The sequence below is a fragment of the Artemia franciscana genome, chromosome 15 (assembly GCF_032884065.1).
Source record: "Artemia franciscana chromosome 15, ASM3288406v1, whole genome shotgun sequence".
NCBI lineage: Eukaryota > Metazoa > Arthropoda > Branchiopoda > Anostraca > Artemiidae > Artemia > Artemia franciscana.
This window is the reverse complement of record NC_088877.1, coordinates 34,511,961-34,533,699: the sequence shown is the minus strand read 5'-3', so window position 1 is coordinate 34,533,699 and position 21,739 is coordinate 34,511,961. Positions and strand designations below refer to the sequence as shown.

Below are 21,739 nucleotides of genomic sequence, written 5' to 3'. Positions count from 1 at the left end.
TCCTTTTCAGACCCTTTTATTGGGTCTGAGTGAGATCCATGGTTTTAAGGAAATTAATGTGTTTTCTTAGTATATTTCACCTTTATTAGTATAGCAGCAGCTGATAACTATAATTAATTGTAATTTAATAGTAACTGTTATAATAAACTTAATATTATAATTTACTTTTAATCTACTGTTAATGTAATATTTATCTGTATATTAACTGTAATAATCAAACAACTACCATAATTAGCTGTAATATATTTAACTATAATTAGCTGGTAATTAGCTGGTTATAGCCAGTTATACTGAATAGTTTAATCTGATATAGGGTTTATATTAAAATATAAGGAATATAAACGTACCAAGGAATTTATTTGGGAGGCAAGGAGACAATACATTCAAAACTTATATTAATTACAAAAAGGAAAGGTTCCCCCTGAAATTAGGGAAGAATATGTAGAGGATGATCTGTGTGAGATCCATGGTTTCAAGGACATTAATGTGTGTTCTTAGTATCTTTCACCTTTATTTGTATGGCAGCAGCTGATAACCAGTTAAATCGGATATGTAAAAGATTATCAAATTTGCTTCAGGGTTTATATTAAAAGATAAGGTTATGCACATGCCAAGGATATCATTTGGAGGTAAAGGGGCCATTGATTTAAGAATTCATATTTTTGGCAAAAATGAAAAATTTTCCTTCAAATTCGGTAAACATATTCAGAAGGTGATCCTGTGCGGTAAATACGTATTTTAAAAGACAAAACATATGCGGCTGTCAGGGATATTATTTGGCAGAGAGCCAAGAGAGCCTTAGACTCCCACATCTTTTTCAGATCATTTCAAGGATCGTTTTTAAAATGAGTTTTCCGGCCCCACGTATTGTTTCTGTCCCCTTTTGGAAGACTTTGAGTACCCGTAATAAGAAAGATATTAGGACAGTATTTTTTAATAAGCACGGTATCTGCTACAAGTACCGCTTTTGTTTAGAAATCACCATATTGTTGCTAAGTATGGTATTATTGAGTCTCTTGGTGCAGTTGAAAAGACCATTCTGACTTCTGAGAAAAAACTAGAATCTTTGCTCCATGAGTGGGTGCGCCTTCCCAGTTTTGTGTATAGTTTCCCTGTCTTAGTAGTGACCGTAATTGCCTTTCTTTTTCTTGTTTGTGCTCTATTTCTCGTTAATAAAACTCAACTCTTTGAAATTGTTTGAGACCCATGGTTTTAATGACATGGATGTATGATCTAAGTATCTGATACTTTTGTTTGTATAGCTGCAGCTGATAACCAGTTAAACTAGATGTATAAAAGTTGATTAAGCTTAGTTTAAGATTTTTATTTAAAGATAAGCGATATGCACGTACCAGGAGCATTATTTGGGAGGCACGGAGACAATAGGTTGAAAAAATTATATTAACTGCAAAAAGGAAATAATTTCCCTGAATTTGAGTAAAACTCAATAGAAGGTGATCCAATGTTTTCAAAGATTTATATTTCAAAAGAAAAGGCTCGCGCATTTACCCGGGACCCTATTTGGGAGTGAGGGAAGGAGGTCATAAATTAAATAATTTATTATAATTGCAAAAAGGAATCCGTAAGATTTTATACAACCTTAGTTTTGCTTGTGAAAACTAAACTTATAAAAACTTATGAAATTCTTGGCTTTTACTCCTGTTTCTCTAATGGAAAACTAAGTTAAAGCCTCTAAGAATTATACCAATCACAATTGCGATAGTATTTGAAACGTCAAAAAAAAAATTATATCTTGACCCATAATAGCCAAAACCTTAAAAATTTAGTTTTCAAAGTAACTTCTTAGCGTGGTAAAATTGTCGTTTGCAAGTGATTTTGAAATTATAACCATTATTCAAGTTAACATAATAGCATGAAATAGATAAGGTCTTGAAAGTAAGATAAAACAAACTTAGAATGACGGGCAAATGCCGCTTATCAAATAAATCGCGTTAGGGTGGAAAACACCTTTAATTGCAGTTTACGGCCTCTTATTTTTTATATTATTGAAAGTTGCATTTTAGCAATGGTAGAAGCGATAACGATTAAAAAAGGACTTATTTTCATGTTCTCAAAGAATATAATCTATGAAAAACCTGATGTTTTCAGTAAAGTACCAGCAACCCATTAAATGTCACAAGTTGAGGGCTGACTCCCGTTCAGGTAAATTTTCATTTATCCTTATACCATTAATTATTTTTGAATTTTATCCTACTTAATCAAATAGTTAAATGAAAGATTTGTTGTCATCCATAGGACAGTAATCCTACATTTTATTGCTCTGACTCTCACCCTCGCCACAGAAGAAACATTTCAGACTATGGCAAGAATTTAATGAGTTTATTTCAGCAAACAAAAATAATAATTAAGTCAAGTGTCCTGTGAGCAAATAAATAGTACACAATGAATATATTTAATAAAATAGTAGTTTTCATGAAAATTAGCATTTATTACGACAAAAGTCTTGTATAGACGAAACTAGTAATTTTGTCAATGCAATTTAATCGTTGTTGTACATATTAGATCTATTTGCTCAAAAGATAGATCATTCCATCATCATTTAATCCAAATTTTGCTGAAACTCCAAAAAATTTGGATACTAGTTCAACAAATTTTAAAAGAAAAATGATTAGTAGAATAGTTTTTAGATTAATGGAACAATAATGTAGGATTAAAATGGTTTTACCCTACTGCATTTTCTGAATTTTTATCATAAACTGTTGACTAGCTCTCAGAGAGCTGGGGAGGCGTGACGGCTAAATGGTTAGCCACAACTTTTTAGGAATACAGTAATTTGAAAAGAATTCAACAAATGAATTCAGAAAAGAATTCGAGAAATTAATTCGGCGAGGAGTTTGGCATGATTCTGGCAAAGTATTTGTCATGAAGTCTTGTAAGAATATCGATTGAATTTCCAAATTTAATATGGATAAGGTTTCATTCTTAGAAATTTTAGAGCCTGAATAAGAGGTAATTATTGCCAAATCCAAAATAATGTGTTCATCAAAATTGGGCCAAGTTACTAATTAAATGTGATTATAGGATTTAGAATCCTCCAATTACGATGTGGTAAAAACAACTATGATTATTATTGAGTTGATCATCTTCAAAGCAAAGAAAAACTTGAAATGGCAAAAACGTAAAAATGAAAAGTTTAGGCACAAAAAAGAAAAATACAAGAAGGTGCGGAAGACATCATAATAACCTTAAAACTTAAATTTCGACCGGGGGAGTCACGGGTATCATATAGATAGCTAAACAAAGCTACTGCACATCAATATTGAAGATTGAGGCTAGAATCGGCTTGATTATGATATTTGTTATAACTATGAAAGTGATACATTGTGGAACCCATTTATACTATTTATCTATCCATATTTCGGTCCACCCTGGGGTACATTCCTGTCAAGAAATCAGAACAACCTTAAGATATCCCCACGAAATTAAGGAAAACATACCTGAACATAAAGGTACTCGAAAGCCACTGGGTCCCTCTTTAACAGATCATAGGCTTCTGTTGGTACAAACGCGATTCTGAATAAACAACGGAGGTTCTGAGCCCCCGGCTTTGCTGCAATCTGTAAGATTCACAAAATCATACCTGTGATAAGTACACTCTTTTTGAGAAAATGTTATTTAAACCTTCTTATTGATTTTAAGGTAAAAACAGTCTGTTTAATATTGCAGATAAAACACAAAATCATATAATATTTCATATTATCAGTTTAATGCTTCAATTTAATTTTTTAGGACAATCTCATAATTTGTTTGTCAAGCCATTATTGTAGACGTTTGTGCAGTTGATAGTTAAACATATTTTTATGGAAAAATTGCCAACAGTACCCTGGAATATTCAAAACCAAGTGAAATAAAAAAGTAATACATATGGTAGGTTTTCCTGTTTAGTGTTTTAGATTCCCTGTGAGACGTGCTATTATGCAGCAAGCTTGCAGCTGTAATTTGTTCTGAAGAAACAAGATTAAGTTTATTGGTTTCACATTTAGGGTTGTTTGTAAGAGACATAGCAACTTATAATTGGCTGATAGTGCTTATGCCAAGACGTTGATGCCCAGTTAAGTACCAAGGACAACAAATAAAACATTTCAAACCCCTACACCCATCTTAGGTCCATTTATACCAAAAAACATAATTTCATAGAATTTCCTAATACCAATGTTTTCTAATTATTTTCTAATATTTTGTTAATCCTTACTAACGTTTTTATTCTGGAGTAATTATCTCCACTGCCTCGGAATATTCAAAATTAAAATTTGAAATAAAAAAAAGTAGCACACATGGTAGGTTTACATGCTTGATAAACCTACCAACAAGCTGACAGGTGCAACTCAGAAAGAACAAGATACTGAATTAAGTTTTAGTTTTATTTTGGACGTAGCAAATTATGATTAGCTGATAGCGATTATGCCAAGACATCGATGTCCAGTTGAAGTACCAAGGACAAAAAATAAATATTTGGAACCCCAAGACCCGTTTTAGGTCACTTCTTCCAAAAAACACACAAATCCCTAGTATTTTCTTTTGGTCGTTTTAAAATTATGAAGCCATTAGAGCAGTACTTCGTCTTTCATTGGTGTTGCCATATTGAACCACAAGATAAATAAGCAAAACTAATAAATTAAATTTGACAAGGCTTTTTCTCCCTAAAAATTATGCATTAACAATATGTTGGCTCCCAAAGATAACTACACATTCAAAAGGAAAGTGAAACATTTTGAAGTTGTTTAGCGTCATATGTTTTTAAATTATTTGCTGCTGATTTTTCACCGACAATTTTTTTTTTGCCGACGAGTACCAAAACTTTCATCAGTGTTGCCATGTTGAACCACAAAATAAATAAGCAAAACTAATAGATGAAATTTGACAAGGCTTTTTCTCCCTAAAAATTATGCATTAACAATATGTTGGCTCCCAAAGATAACTACACATTCAAAAGGAAAGTGAAACATTTTGAAGTTGTTTAGCGCCATATGTTTTTAGATTATTTGCTGCTGATTTTTCACCGACAATTTTTTTTTGCCGACGAGTACCAAAACTTTCATCAGTGTTGCCATGTTGAACCACAAAATAAATAAGCAAAACTAAGAAATTAAATTTGACAAGGCTTTTTCTCCCTAAAAATTATGCATTAACAATATGTTGGCTCCCAAAGATAACTACACATTCAAAAGGAAAGTGAAACATTTTGAAGTTGTTTAGCGCCATATGTTTTTAGATTATTTGCTGCTGATTTTTCACCGACAATTTTTTTTGCCGACGAGTACCAAAACTTTCATCAGTGTTGCCATGTTGAACCACAAAATAAATAAGCAAAACTAATAAATTAAATTTGACAAGGCTTTTTCTCCCTAAAAATTAAATATTAACAATACATTGGCTCCCAAAGACAGCTACACATTCAAAAGGAAAGTGAAACATATTGAAGTTGTTTGGTGCCATATGTTTTTAAATTATTTGCCGCTGATTTTTCTCCAATAATTTTTTTTGCCGACGAGTACCAAAACTTGCATAACTGCAAATTGAGGTCTTTTTCGTTTAAAATTGAGCTTAGGTTTTTCAATAATATACATTGCTGCGTAAATTTCTGCTCAAACAATTCCTAGAATCAGATTTTGTTTCATTGTCCATGGTGCCCAAAACATGTAAATAAATTAGACTTAAGGGAATTGCTAGAATTTAATTACATTTCAACGGCACTTACGTACTAACGTGATAAAAGTGTTTTCTGTGTGAGGTCATATTAAAAGAAAACAGCTGTTCGTTCCTCGTTCCCATTTCCGAATGGAAACAAAGTCACTCGTAATTTTATACATTTTGCCAATATTTTGTTAATTTTCTATTTTTGACCCGTAATAGTTATATAAAAAGACACTAAGGAGTCATTGAAATAGGTCAGAGATGGATGTTAGAGTAGTTTTCAAACATGTCGTGGTAAGGTAAGGAGGGATGTGGCTCAATAGTAGCCAAAACTCTAAAAAATGGAATTTTGAAATCAAATTATCAAAAAATAAATTGAAAGTACCGGCTTAATATGTTGATTTCAAATATATAAAACACATTAAGTTTAGTTTTACACATCAAAAGCTACGAGCCTGAGAAAATTTGCCTGATTTTCGGAAAAGGGAGGAGAGACCCCTTTAAAGTCAAGGAATCTTAATGAGAATAACCCTATCAGAATCAGCATATACGGAAACCCTAATGTGGAATTTTCAAAATTCCATCTGGGAAAATGTGAAATCTTGTATTTTTGGCCAGAAGCAAGATCATAGGTGCGTGTTTATTTGTTTTTTCCTTTGGGGTGATCGTACTAAATTAATAGCACTAAAATATCGACAAAGGTCACATTTGAACGGAAATTAACAGTTCTAGTGTCCTTTTTAAGTGATCAAAAAGATTGGAGAGCAACTGGCTCCCCTCAGACCCACCTGTTTCCCTAAAAGTCATTCGATCAAAATTCTTAGATTTCCCTTTCTTCGGCATAGTTGAAAATCCCAGTAAATATGTTTTTGAGGATAACATAACCCCCACAGCTCCTGGGGAAAGCTCTGTAAGTCAGAAAATTTGGACATTGTTTACGTATAGTATTTCTTATTATGAAGTATACAAACATTTTTTGGGGAGGGGGGAATTCTCTGCTGGGAGATTTTTTTACAGGAATAATTTTGCGTGGGGGAAGAAGTCCTCGGTGGTTTGACTTTCCAAGGGAAATTTTACACAGCAGGAATTTGTCAGCTTTCCTATACAAAGTTTTTTTTCAATTTGTCATACTTTCTCTTTGTCGACTCAATTTTACATGTGGAGATCTTAAGAAGCATTGTCCGGGTGAAATACTTAGAATTGTCAAGAGTATCTTTACGTAATCTGGGGGATTTTCTACGGGAGAAATCATCCAAAGGGAATTTTCTGAGATAGCATCTTTATACTAGGGTGGGGGGGGGGTGACGAATTTTTCACGGAGAGGGGATTTCCGACATGATTTTAAAAACAATCAGAAATTAAAGTATTTTCGAATGAAAGTTGCTAAGAATAACTTTTCAGCCAGAATCTTCCGCAAGAAATTTCCCGGGGGTAATTTTGAACTAGAATAGAATAGTCTGGGGGAGTTTTCCTGCTAAGGGTTATTTTGTGTGTGAAGAACTTTACATGGAAGGATTTTCGGTAAGGGGAAAGAATTTTCTATGGAGGCGGACACTGATTTCCCGGCATTATGTAAAAACGATCACAAATAAAAAAAATAACTAAAAGTAAGGAGCGATATTAAAACTTAAAACGAACAGATTATTTCGCATATAAAAGAGGATGTCTCCTCCTCGACGCTCAGCTCTTGACACTCATGTCTGAATCTTTGTCAAAACTCTACTTTTTCAAGTAATAAAACACTTTAGCGTAAAGGCCGCTTTATGCTAAGACAACCCCTTTCACATACGGAATAATTTCTGTTCGTTTTAAGTTTTAATGTTGCTTTTCCTTTCAGTTAAAAGCATTTTTTTTATTTATTTAAATTAAAGTTCATTCCGATTTAGTAGCTGATTAGCAATTCAAGGATATGAAATGTTTGTAATGGCCATTTGTGTACATTTATGTAAAAGTATGTCAGATTTTTTTTTTTTCAAATGAAATAATGCAAAATCAAATTTCTTAAAAATACTGTCTGTTTTCCCAAGCGAAGCCCAGTCTCCTGGCACTAAAGAAGCAGCCCGGCTCAATAGTAGCAAAAATTCTAAAAAATGGAAATTGATACCAATAAAAAGTAGAAAAAAGATACTGTTTTAAAAAGTAGAGTTAAGAGACAGACTCAAACTTCAGCGTAAAGACCGGGGCGGTGATGAGGAAGCAGCCCCTTTCATATACGAAGTAATTTCTGTTCGTTTTAAGTTTTAATGTCGCTCCTTACTTTCAGTTAAAACAAACTTGTTTTTTTTTATTTAATTATTGTAAGATCGTGTCAAAAAAATAAACCATATTCATATGAATATTTTTCTCAAAACATATAGCAGGACAAAATAATTGAATAATATAATTATTACAATGAAGTAAATTATACAATCAATAATTAAATCGGCTACTTTCAAAAAATCAACAAGTGCTTAATCTTTTTCCCCAGTCCTGTTTCAAACAGTTTGTGGTAACGAACTTTAGTAAGGAGCGACCCGGCTCAATAGTAACCGAAACTCTAAAAAACATAATTGTTAAAACAATAGTTACATTAAAAGAATTGCATTTTGATGCTGATTTTAAATATATAAGATTCGTTAAGTTTAGACTTACCCATCAAAAGTTACGAACCTGAGAAAATTTGCCTTATTTTAGAAAATAGGGGGAAACACCCTTTAAAAGTCGTTGCATCTTTACAAAAATCACACCGTCAGATTCAGCGTATCAGAGAACCCTACAGCAGAAGTTTCAAGCATTTATCTACAAAAATGTGGAATTTTGCATTTTTTGCCACAAGACAGATCACGGTTGCTTTATTTATTTACCACGTTGTTTGTTTGTTTTTTTGTTTGTTTTTTTTCCAGGGGGTGATCGTATCGACCAAGTGGTCCTAGAATGTCGTGAGAGGGCTCATTCTAACGGAAATGAAAAGTTCTAGTACCCTTTTTAAGTGACCAAAAAAATTGGAGGGCACCTAGGCCCCCTCCCACGCTCATTTTCTCCCAAAGTCACGGGATCAAAATTCTGAGATAGCCATTGTATGCAGAATAGTCGAAAAACCTGATAACTATGTCTTTGGGGATGACTTACTCCTCCACAGTCCCCGTGAGAGGGGCTGCAAGTTACAAACTTTGACCAGTGTTTACAGAAAGTAATGGTTATTGGGAAGTGTACAGACGCTTTCAGCGGGATTTTTTGGTTGGGGAGAGGGGTTGAGGGGAGGGGTTATGCGGGGGGATCTTTACATGGAGGAATTTCTCATGGGGGAAGAAAATTTCTATGAAGGGGGCGCAGGATTTTTTAGTATTTTTTTAAAGAACAATGAAAAAATAAATATGAAAATGTTTTTTCAACTGAAAGTAAGGGCCAGCATTAAAGCTTAAATAGAACAGAAATTATTACGCATATGAGGGGTTCACCTCCTCCTAATACCTCGCTCTTTACGGTAGAGTAACTTTATTCATTTCAACTATTTATCCTACGGCCTTTGTGATTCAGAGGTCATTCTTCAGGAATTGGGACAAAATTAAAGCTTTAGTGTAAAGAGCGAGGTATTGACGAGGTGGTGAATTCCCTCATATACATAATAAAAGCATACGAATATAGAGGTTTGTTACGTAAGCCAATTCGTAAGTTACGAATATTTCTACTAATAAAAACGTTCGTAAAAAATTTAAAGTTCTAGTTGTTTTTTAAATAACCAGAAAATTGGAGGGTAACTATGCCTACTCCCCCGCTCTTTTTTCTCAAAATCGTCCAATCAAAACTATGAGAAAGCCATTTAGCCATAAAAATAAATTAATATGCAAATTTTGTTTTAATTATCCACGTGCAGAGAGCCAAAACCAAAACATGCCTTATTTTAAAAACGTTCAGAAGTTAAATAAAAAAAAAAAACAAGTTTTTTAGCTGAAAGTAAGGAGCGATATTAAAACTTAAAACGAACAGAAATTGCTCCGTATATAAAAGGGGCTGTTCCCTTCTCAACGCCCCGCTCTTTACGCTAAAGTTTTATACTGTTTTAAAAAGTAGAGCTTAGAGAAAGAGTCAATTTTTAGCGTGAAGAGCGGGGCATTGAGGATGGAACAGCCCCTTTTAGATACGGAGTAATTTCTGTTCGTTTTAAGTTTTAATAACGTTCCTTACTTTCAGTTAAAAAAAACTTGTTTTTTTTTTATTTAATTCAAAGTAAAAACTTTTTCACCGTATACGTAGTGATATATCCACTCATCCAAAGGAATAGGTCATCAAACAGTTTGTGGTAAAGAACTATAAGTAAGGAGTGTAACAGCCCAATAGTAACTGAAACTCTAAAAAACGAAATTTTAATAACAATAGATTTATTAAAAGAATTTCCTGATTATGCTGATTCCGAACATGTAAGTTTTATTAAGTTTAGTATTACCCATCAAATGTTACGAGCCTCAAATATTTGCCTAACTTTTGAAAAAGGAAAAAAAATCCTATAAACTCAAAGAATCTTAATGAAAATCACACCATCAATTTGAGCGTATCAGAGAACCCACCTGTAGATGTTTCAAGCTCCTATCTTCAAAAAAAAAAGGAATATTGTATTTTATGCCAGAAGAAAGGCCATGAATGTTTGTTTATTTGTTTGCTTTTTGTTTCCCCAAGGGTGATCGAATACTAATTGCTCATTTTATGACTAAAAAGTTTAGGGTATCAGTTATAGTAGTATATGCCCCCATTGAACCAACTGATGGAGATACTAGTGACTCAGATGAATTTTACTTACAGTTACAGGAGCAAATAGACAGGGTACAAGGTAGAAATATGGTGTTTTTGCTAGGAGATTTTAATGCCCAGGTTGGTAGAAATAGGGATAGATGGTATCCTAGCCTAGGTAAATTTGGTGTAGGAAAAGAAAACAGTAATGACTATAGGCTTTTGTAATTTTGTAGGTATAACAACCTAGTTATAACCAATACGGTGTTTGGTCACAAAATGACCCATAAGTTGACATGGTATTCACGTGATGGTAAGACAGCAAACCTTATTGATTATGTTATTGTAAACAGAAGACTAGCAGGATCATTACAAGATACTAGGGTGTATAGGAGTGCCTTTATTGATGTTAAAAGTAAAGATCACCATCTAGTAGTGTCTAAGGTTAATTTAAAGCTGAAATTTCGGAAGGGTAACTCCCTCCCGGAAAGTTATGATGTTGGTAGACTTCAGGATAAAAATTTGAGAAAAAAATTCCAGGAACAGTTGAGTACTAAACTTGAGGGTTTAAAATTTGGCAATGTGGAAGATGGATGGAATAATTTCAGAAAAACAATCTGTGAAGTTGCTGATGGTGTCCTAGGGAAGAGTGCTAAGACTGCAACTAGGAATATTAGTGAAAAAGCTTTAGGTTTAATAGAAAGTAGAAGGGGTTTGTATAAGAATTATCTGAGTGATAGGTCGTATGAAAACAAAAGGAATGTAAAGAAAGTGGAGAAAGCATTAAAATATGAACTAAGGAGATGTGAAGTGGAGGCGATGGATAAAATTGCTGAGGATCTGGAAGATGCGGCTAGACGGCATAATAGTAAAATATTATAATGGCATGTTAATAAACTGAAAGGGAGTAGCCAATCTGGACTAGTACCAGTTAAAGATAGAAATGGGGCCACAATTAGTGATAACGAAAAAGTTAAAGAAAGATGGGTGGAACATTTTGAGAATGTGCTAAATCGAGATACAGTTGCAAGAAAAGATATAGATGAAAATGAAAAAGTTTGTGATACCTTGGATGTGAAGGAAGATTTGTTTAGTGAAGAAGAATTAGCGACAGTACTAAAAGGATTAAAAAATATTAAGGCCCCAGGTGCTGATAGTATGATTAATGAGCTTCTTAAATATGGTGGCTCTGAGGTTAGGAATAAGCTACTGAAGATTATGAACATGATTTTTGAAAAAGAGGAAGTACCCAATGATTTTAGGAAAACCTTAATTAAACCACTGTATAAGAAAGGTGACAAGAGTGAGTGTCGTAATTATCGAGGCATTAGTCTTGTCTCTGTAGGTAGCAAATTACTGAGTAATATGATACTTTTTAGACTGAGACATGCTGTAGACAAAGTTTTAAGGGATGAACAATGCGGTCTTAGAAAAGGTAGAGGATGTGTCGACCATGTTTTCAGTCTTAGGTTAATAATTGAGAAGTCCCTTCGATGTCAAACACCTTTAGTCCTTAGTTTTATCGTTTATGAGCAAGCTTTCGATTCTGTTGATAGAACAGCGTTAACAAAGGTCTTATCGTTATATGGTATACCAGAAAAATACATTAAAGTGATTTGCGCTATATACGAGAATAATACTGCTGCGGCTAAGGTAGGAAATGAGGTTAGCAACTGGTTTTGTATTAAATCAGGAGTTAAGCAGGGTTGTGTTCTATCCCCCTTTATATGGATCATTTTGAGGGACTTCGTCTTAAGGAGCACAGGAAAGGCAATTGGAGACCATGGAATCAAATGGGGAGGAAGAACGCTCCTGGACTTAGATTATTCTGATGATTTAAGCATATTAGATGAAAGTGTGAGCAAAATGAATGAATTTTTAGAGGTTTTACGAGTTCAGGGTGCTAAATTAGGCTTGAAAATTAATGTTAAGAAGAGTAAGTCACTAAGGCTAGGAATAAGTGAAGATGAACAGGTGACATTAGGTAACGAAAAGATTGATCAGGTTGGGAGCTTCAGTTACCTTGGTAGTATTATTAGTAAAGGTGGTGGGAGCAGTGAATATGTTAAAAGTAGAATAGCTAAAGCTCAGGGTGTTTTTTCACAGTTAAAAAATTTTTGGAAGAATAGAAAGATAAGTCTACAAACCAAGATTAGAATATTGGAAGCTACAGTGATGACAGTGGTCAAATATGGCTCTGAAGCATGGGCACTCCGAAAAGAAGATGAAAATTTACTAGATGTTTTCCAGAGAAATTGCCTACGGATTGTTCTGGGTATCCGGCTGACTGACCGTATTTCAAACAGTAAGTTGTACGAAAAGTGTGGTTCAATCCCGCTTTCTGGGGCTATAATGAAAGAAAGGTTGAGATGGCTAGGTCACGTTCTATGGATGAAGGATGACAGATTACCGAAGATTGTCCTTTTTGGCCAACCGTCTGGGGCTACACGGAAAGCAGGTCGTCCTTGTCTGGGTTGGGAGGATGTCATAAATAAAGATTTAAAGGAAATGGGAACTTCCTGGGAGGGTGTAAAGAGGGAGGCGTTAAATAGATTAGGTTGGAGGAGGAGCGTGCGTAGCTGTGTTGGCCTCAGGCGGCTTGGTGCTGCAGTGAGTTATTAGTAGTAGTAGCAGTAGTGATCTTATCGACCACGATGTGCTAGAACATCAAGAAAGGGCTCATTTGAACAAAATTTAGAAGTTCCAGCGCTATTTTCAAATAGCTAAAAAAATTGAAGGGCGACTAGGCCCCTCTCGCACCCCGTTTTCCCAAAATCATCCGATCTAAACTTTTAGATAGCCATTTTATTAAGCATAGTTGAAAGACCCAATAACTATGCCTTTGGAAGCAACATGACCCCCCGCTACCCCTGGGGGAAAGTCTTTAAGTTATAAAATTTGCCAATTGTTTACATATAGCATTTGTTAGTGGGAAGTATGCTTATATTTTTCGGGTGGGGAGAGGAGACATATTTTCTGTTTAGAAGATTTTCCACGGAGAGAATCTTCTGTTAGGAGTGAAGTTTCTAGGGAGTTTGCCAAAGCTCCTATATGAATTTCTTTTATATTTTTTGTTTTCTCTTTGCCGACTCAATTTTACGCGGTGGGGGATGTTAGCGGTAATTTCCCAGGGTAAATTTTCACCGAGACTGAATCTTCTACAGGGTATTTATGTGGGAAGAGGGATTCTTCAATGGATCTGGAGCCATATTTCCCAGTATAATATAAAAAACGATAGGAAACTAAATAAAAACAAGTTTTTTTTCAACTGAAAGTAATGAGCAACCTTAAAACTTAAAACGAACATAACTTAATTCGTGTATGAGGGGTGTTGACCTCTCCTCAACATCTCGGTCTTTACTCTAAAGTTTTAATTAGGAGCTTTTTTTATAAGTACTAAGAAACTGAGGCGGCAAGACCTCTCATACAAATAATGTTGCTCCTTACTTTCGATTGAAAAAACTTGTTTTTTTTCATTTAATCAAAAGAAGTGATGTAGGTTCACTCTATTGAAAGGATTTTTCAAATAATATACTATGCTTAACTTACCCAGTAAAATTGATGACCATGAGCCTTTTCTCCTGGTATTACCAAAAAGAACAAGGGAGATTACTTTCCAATAATATCGTGGCCAAAAATATGCTTAGATTTCATTTGTTCATACATGGGGCCTATTTTGTAAACCAGTAATATTTTTTCGAAAGTGCAATTGGTGTAATTTTGTTAAGTTAACTAATCCGGAGTAACAAATCTAGACTAAAAGCGAAACACAATTTCCAGCAGCACAAATAGCCCCAATTTTTAAAAAGTTGATTGGTTCTTCTTTGTGAAATCTTCAGCCAGTAAGAAGAACGACAAGTTGCTAAGTCAAAAGATTTATTACAAGTAGTCCTTGTATTTCTCTATGAATTTACTTTTAAACTAATAAAATGAATAAACGAAGCATGAATTACATTGAAACAACTGGACTGTAGAATAAGTAAAATACTGGTCCAGTAACCCTAAAATATACCTACGTTTAAGTTCAGGCAATTTTCAATAAAACAATTACACAGTACAGTGGGGAAGGGGGTATCTCAGACCCACCTTCCTGGCAGAATATTAAGAGATTTACGATTTTCTTTATAAATACCAGTACTTTCTAACGATTTTTGCTAATACTTTTTTTCCGATTTTTCCCCGCTCCAAGGGAAATTCCAGCGTAAGCGCTTGCCTTGGACTTCTGGTTAACAACAGTTCTATTTAGACTTTCGAAACATGTTTTTGCAATGTCACCTCTTGTCCTTTGAGGGACAATAACAATTTGTCTTAAAGTGAAGCATTTTCTGGATAAAAACTAGGCTTAATTAAATCTGAAGACACGTACTTTTGCTATTACTTAGGATCTTTCCGTGGAATTTTTATTGACACTAAAAAGTACAAGAAAAATAAAATTATTTCCTAACAAGAGATGGCAATCCTTTCAAAACAAGCAGGAGAAATGCTCTTATGTGTAAGGAAATAATAAAGCTCCAATACTCAAACGGTATAAAATAATTCTAGAATAATCTGGGTTGGACTCAATTGCTCTATAAGGTGAAATATTTCAAAGGGTGTAGAGAGAGAGAGAGAGAGAGAGAGAGAATTAGTTTTTCAAGAACAACGCCACTTTTATTTCATTCTAGTTTTACTATTCGTCCCCTTTAGATCTGCATTTCCAGAGTCTCTAGCTGTGTTCTTTTTGTTTACTTCTGATTCTTTTTATTTCGGGTGAGAAACATAGTTTCTGTTTTATATCTTTAATATTTTGCAATATTTTTAAATATATTACTTTTCTTCTATAATGTTATTACTATTAGTTAATTTCTATTTATTATTAATTAATATATGTTATTAACTAGTTTTCATCAAAATTATTTAATTAACTACTAATTATTATCAAGGATATTTGATTAATCTTATTTCACGAGATTTTTTTATATTTCTGATAATCTAAGGATATATATTTGAATTTATTCAATTCCTCGTTTGTTACACTTTCAGTTTTTTGCTGAGAACAGCTCAGAGTTTAAGTTAAAATATTCGGGATTTTCAAGTGTTTTATATTCTGGAAAGTTGTTTACCTTTTAATTTTGTACTTGTTTACTTTTCTACTATAATCTTATTACTATTATTTAATTTCTATTTATTATTATTATTAATTATTACATGTTATTAACTAGTATTCATCAACATTATTTAATTAACTGCTAATTATTACCAAGGATATTTAATTAATGCAATTCACAAAATTTTTTATATTTCTCACAATCTAATAATTTAAATTTAAATTTATTCATTTCCTTGTTTGTTACACTTTCAGTTTTTTGCTGAGAACAGCTCAGAGGTTAAGTTAAAATAGTTGGGTCTTTCAAGTGTTTTATATTCTGAAAAGTTGTTTATTTTTTAATTTTGTTCTTGTCGCCGTTTACGATATTAAACAGAGAAAAAAAAGAAAAGTAATTTCCCGCCAAAATACATTTACTTCAAGGAAGAAAAAAAGAACGACGATAAAAATTGGCTCTAAGTTTGAACTTAAAATCAAAAGATATATCGAAGTGTATGGTAAGTAAAGAGTGACATTACATTAAAGTACATCAAAAGAATCCATTTTTTAGGATAATTAAAAATCTGAAAGTTCATCAAGTTTATAATTGCCTATCGAAAAGCTAATAGCATAAACAAATTTAAATAATGTTATAGAGGCGAAAAAACCCAAAAATAAACAGAATCTTGAAAAGTTAAAAAAAAACAGCCGATTAAATTTCCATAAAAATCCAAGAGAGGATACTTCAACCTACAACATATGAAAGAAACAACTTTTTTTTGGGGGGGGGGGACAATTATCATGAACAGTCTATGACTTTCACAATCCTTTATTTGCTTGTTCACGCTTTAATGGTATTAAATAAAATATTCAACTGAAAGTAAGAAGCGACATTAAAACTTAAAGCGAAGAGAAATAATTCCGTTATGAAAGGGGATGTTCCCTCCTCAAGGCCTCGCTTTTTAAGCTAAAGTTTGACTTTGTCAGAGCTCTACTTTTGAAACAATAAAAACTTTAGAGTAAAGAGTGAGGCGTTGAGCAGGTGACAGCCCCTTTCTTCTAGGGAATCATTTCTGTTAGTTTTAAATTTTAATGTCGCTCCTTACTTTCAGTTGAAAAGACTTGTTTTTTATTTAATTTCTTAACGTTTTTCAACTAATGCAGGTCCGAATTCAGCTCACCGTAAATGAAAAATTTAAACAAAAAATTACATATTGATTTTGGGAGACTTATTCAGTATATGAAGGGTTGGCCACTCCTTAATACCTTGATCTTTACGCTAAAGCTGTTAGCACTTTTAAAAAAGCTTCATATTCTAATTAAATAGCCGTCTTTCAGTAGCCACTCTTTAAAAATTGGGACAAACAGTGAAACTTTAGTGCAAGGAGCAAGGTACTGAGGAAGGGGCAACCCTTCATATATGGCATAACTTCTGTTCGTTGTTAAATAATACTGGTAAATCTGTCTCACCCTCTGTTAAAGATACCCCTTCCCCTCACGGAAAACTCCTCCGTGGAAAGTTCCTCCGACGTAAATTGTACACCCCGTCAAATTCAATTTAGACAGTTCCATCCTCGCTGAGAATCCCCCTCCTCGTAAAATTGCTTGCGGAAGATTCAGCCTGAAAAATTCTTCTTAGCAATTCTTTCATTTGAATAAAACTTTAATCTCTAATCGATTTTTCGATCCCTCCAGAAATGCCCCCTTTCGTGGAAATTGTTTTCCCGAAATCAAAACACGTGGAAAAAAGGCCCTGGATAATTCTCCAGGAATATCTCCTCATAAAATTTGGCAAAGAGAATGTAAAATAATTGAAAATCATTTCGTATTTATAATTCTGTCGAATACCCCCAAAGTAACATTCCCCCTAGAATATTCACTCTACCCCAGAAATTTCCTTCCCCAAGCAAGATTCTCCCTATGGGAATCCCCAAGCACAACTCCCCCTCCCCCAAAAAGGTGTATATACTTTCCAATAACACATTCTACACGTAAATAATGGGCGAATTTAATAACTTATAGGCCTCTCACTAAGGACTGTGGATGGTCATTTTAAACGTAAAGATATAATATTTTGATCTTTTAACTATAATTAACAAAATGGGTATCTCAAGATTTTGGTAAGATAATTCTGGGAAAAAAGTGGGCTGAGGGGGCAGTTGCCGTCAAATATTTTAGGTCACTCAAAAAGGGCACTAGAACTTTTAATTTACGTTCAGATGCTTCCTCTCCCGATCTTCTAGGACACTTATTTAGATACGATTATCCCTGGGGAAAAACTAATAAATACGCATTCGTGATCTTGGGGCAAAAATATCAAGATTCAACATTTTTGCAGATAGGAGCTTAAAACTTCTACAATAGTGTTCTCTTATACGCTGAATTTGAGGGTGTGAAGTCATTAAGATTCTTTTAGGGGATGTTTCCCCCCTATTTCAAAATCTGGCAAATTTTCTCAGGCTCTTTACTTTTGATGCGTAACACTAAAGTTGAGAATTTTATATATTTGGAATCAGCATAATAAGCTGATTCTTTGGATGTATCTATTGATATAATAAGTTTCGGTAAAGCTTTTAGAGTTTCGGTTTCTATTGAGCACAATCGCTCCTTACTTACAGTTCGTTACCACAAACTGTTTGATTTTATTTTTTTTCCGCTATGCAGGAATCGTATCGATCGAGCGGTTGCAGAATATTTGAGGAGGATTCAATCTTATTGAAACAAAGTTCTAAGATTCCGCTGCAGACATTTTAAGAATATAAAAGAGGGTGCTGAAGTGAAGTACCATTTGCAGCCATTTAAGAAGCAAATATAATATTTTTGGCTTGGATATGGTTAAAATTCTAGCAGTAAAATTCTACGAACTTGTGAACATAATAACATTACAGTATCAACGTAGTCTCTAAAGCATTTCTAATAGATACGTCCGACCACTAGCTCGGCAAAAGACGCTTAGTTTCGAAAACACACGCCCCAAAAGGTACAGTCAATCTGATGACACGGTTTTATAGACCAGAAAATCCTGATTCAGAATATGGTTGTAACTCGGGTGTCCGACACTGGCTTCATCCTTTAAAAACACTTTTTATTTTCTTTTATTCTAGATTTTTGGAAATGTGAAACCCCTTTTCGGTACGTACCAGTTTTGGTTAAGAATTGCTCACTAGGAAGTGCGCACAAGCAATAATCACCACTAACAGTGGCGAACAAACAGAAAATGAGATTGCAAAATGAGATCTCGTACTGAAGACCATGTCAGTGGTCGAAAGTAACTTGAATCCTTTTGACTACCAAGAAAAAGAACTTGTGAACATCATTGAAAATGAGATTGCAGAAAAATCAGTTGAGAAAAGTATTTTGTCTGCTGAAGAAAACGGTGTAAAAGCCATCGAAATATTTGTCGCTGGGCCGCCAAATGCCTTTTCAAAAGTTAAAGTAGCTGCAATGGCTAATAACCTGAAGAAAGGTTACGGACATAAAAAGAAAACCTTCAATAGCATCCAAGAGGAACTAGAAGTGACTGGAAAAATAGTGCTTGCCTGCGGTAGTGCTCCCACTTCGTCTTAGTCAATGCTGTGAAGATTGATGCCGCATAAACTTCTTCCGGTATCGCCATCTCTTTTTGAAAGAACAGAGACCGGTACTGACATTTCCTTATAGACAGGTTCCAAAGCTGCACTTCTAGATGCTATACGGATGCTCAGTAAGACTGATTTCTGGACAATAAAAATTTCTCCCACACCTGTAGCAAGGCAGACTGTTGTTATGGGTTTTATACCATACACCAGAATGCAAACCTCTTCGAGAACCGAGACTTTGGGAAACTTTCCTTTAAGAACCTTGCGAAACATAACTAGAGATACGACGGAATTGACTGAACTCCACGTAGTGTGCGATAGATACGATGGGTTGTATTTTGGGAAGAACCCAGAAGGTTGTCGTATTCTCCTCAAAGACAAAAGCGGCTGTCATGGTAGAAGGAGCCAGGGCAATACATGAACGTGTTTAATCTCCCGGGATACAACTCTGGAAACTTGGAGGTGATGCTGACACAGTCATCGCCAAAAGCAAAATAGCTGAAATTATTTTTGGGGTATAGAAAGAAGAGACGAAAAACACGCCCTGTCTGCTAGTGCTTGCTGGTAGGTTTTCGCGATAGAGGATATATTCATGTTAGAGGTCTTCCTCCTGATGTTTGTTCTCTACTCGCTGAGATACTAGCTAGCACACACGAAGAGGCGGACACGAGAGTTGTACTCCATGTGGCCGAGTGTTACTGCAGGGGCTTTTCAAACGTCATAATGAAAGCCGATGACACAGACATTTTCGCTACACTCATTCAGAATTTCAGAATGATAAATTCTCGGTGTAGTGCATCCAGTCATGAGCTGTACCTCAAGTTCAGAGACAGAAGCCTCCCAATTCACCAAATAGTCGACAGAATCCCAGCTGCTGCTGAGAACTCCATTACCCTGCTTCACTGCTTCAATGGTTGCGACACGGTTAGCTTTTTTTTTATTGAAAAGGAAAAAAGAATTTCATAACTGCGGCTTTCAAGCTGGTGTCTTGGACAAGCTCGAAGAGTTGACTTCAAAAGTGAAAAGTGCGCCCCAGTGTTTGATGGAATACCTGGTTGACATAACAAATGTTTGTCGAAAAAAAGTTATTACTGCTTATGGCAAGCGACAAGACAGTTTCCCTAGCCTCAATGATCTACGGCTACACTTGTTCCATTAGAAAAACAGTTTAAAGTGCCTGCCACTACCAACGGAGAACTCGTTCAAGTACCACATGAAGAGAGCTGTTTTCCAGTAATGTTTGATGATGCAAGCAACCGAGGCAGAGCCACTCATTCACAAACCTTTTAGTTATGGATGGGCATTCAGCCATTCAGATGACGTTGTTCCTGCGAAATCCATGCTTCACTTTTCATCCTGCTGCTTTTGAAAAATTGAAAAGCACCGGCTTTATTTCTACTTTAAGCCATCATTTCCCGGAACTTATTCCCGGAATATTCAAAATCAGCGGGTCCGATTTGGTTGGAATCTACTGTTCAACCTACTGTGCTTGAGAGCAAAACTTATTATAGAGAGGAAAAAATGGAATAGCATAGAGCTTCTTTCTACTTTAAGCCATCACTTCCGAACCTAGTTCTTGGCATATTTGGAATCGCCGTCTTCGATTTGGTCGGAATTCACTTTTAAACCTACTGTACTTTTGGGTTGGGGGGGGGTGTCATATTTCCATGACCTGGCGGTCGGACTTATAATAACCTTCATTTCATTCGTTTGAGATATGGTTCATTCATTCTTTGTGTTACATTGTTACACACAAACTGTTAAGGAGGATGTCATTGGTTCTTGTCATGAGGAGAGAAAATGCTTTTGAAGGTATATTTCTACTCCAAGTTTTTAACTTTTGCACAATAAGCTCTTTAGGTTGCTGTGGGCGGGGTTTGGGCTTACCTTGTAGTCTTCCTTTATTTGAAGAACTATATTTGGTGCAAGGGTCTTGTCAGGATTAAGGAGATAACAGCTCCGCTCATATTTTGGAACACCTTTGAGCACAAAAAGGAAGGGTGAACACATTTTTAGCATAAGATCCGCCTTTATGTTGAAAGATGTGGAAAAATGACCAAAGGAGGATGAAGAAATTACCAAAATCAAGGTTTGTCTAAAGAGCCCCCACGCCCTTTAAAAACTGGAAAATTATGACAGAAAATTGGAAGTAGGGATTCCTGTCGGCGTTGAAGAGATACCAGCCCGCTTTTATTGCGAAAAATATTCCGAGAACAAACAGGAAGGGTAAAGCAGAATTTGAGCATAAATTTGTTTTCTATCAGGGATTGGGTAAGATTCCCAAGAACAAGGTTTGTCCTAAGAACCCTTACACCCTTGGAAAATGGAGAAAATTGAATAAAAACTTCCATTTTTAGCAATTACATCTTAGCTCAGTTTTTTTTTTTACTTAATGGTATGATTTAAAAGGGGCAATTGTCCCGAGTTAATGGTTGCAGAATATAAAGACAGCTCATTCGAACTATATTTCTATATTTAGTGATCTTTTTTAGTAGAAAAATGAGTTTCCTCACTAAAATATAATTTTTTGGTGTAGAGCAACAGTTTAAATTAGTTATGTAGAAAATGACCAAAGATCAAAATTGCGGGCTGGCTTGATTAACGTATCAAAAATGCCAAAACACCTTGTAGTGGTTATGGATTTCGTTCCTAAGCATAATATGATAGAACCTAATATCTACTTACCTTATCATTAAGAAATAACAAACAGAGACAAACTAAATGTCGATTGCTAGTA

General features: G+C 34.7%; 1 protein-coding gene across 4 annotated transcripts in view; it reads right to left on the bottom strand.

Annotated features, from left to right (window-relative positions):
* LOC136036401 (uncharacterized) overlaps positions 1-21,739 on the bottom strand; it is a 425,531-nt gene that overhangs the window by 123,144 nt on the left and 280,648 nt on the right. For all 4 annotated transcript variants that reach the window (XM_065718603.1, XM_065718604.1, XM_065718606.1 and 1 more), the window contains one exon: positions 3,459-3,578. In XM_065718603.1, coding sequence (XP_065574675.1) covers positions 3,459-3,578 — 120 coding nt within the window. The remainder of the gene's footprint in view (positions 1-3,458; positions 3,579-21,739) is intronic.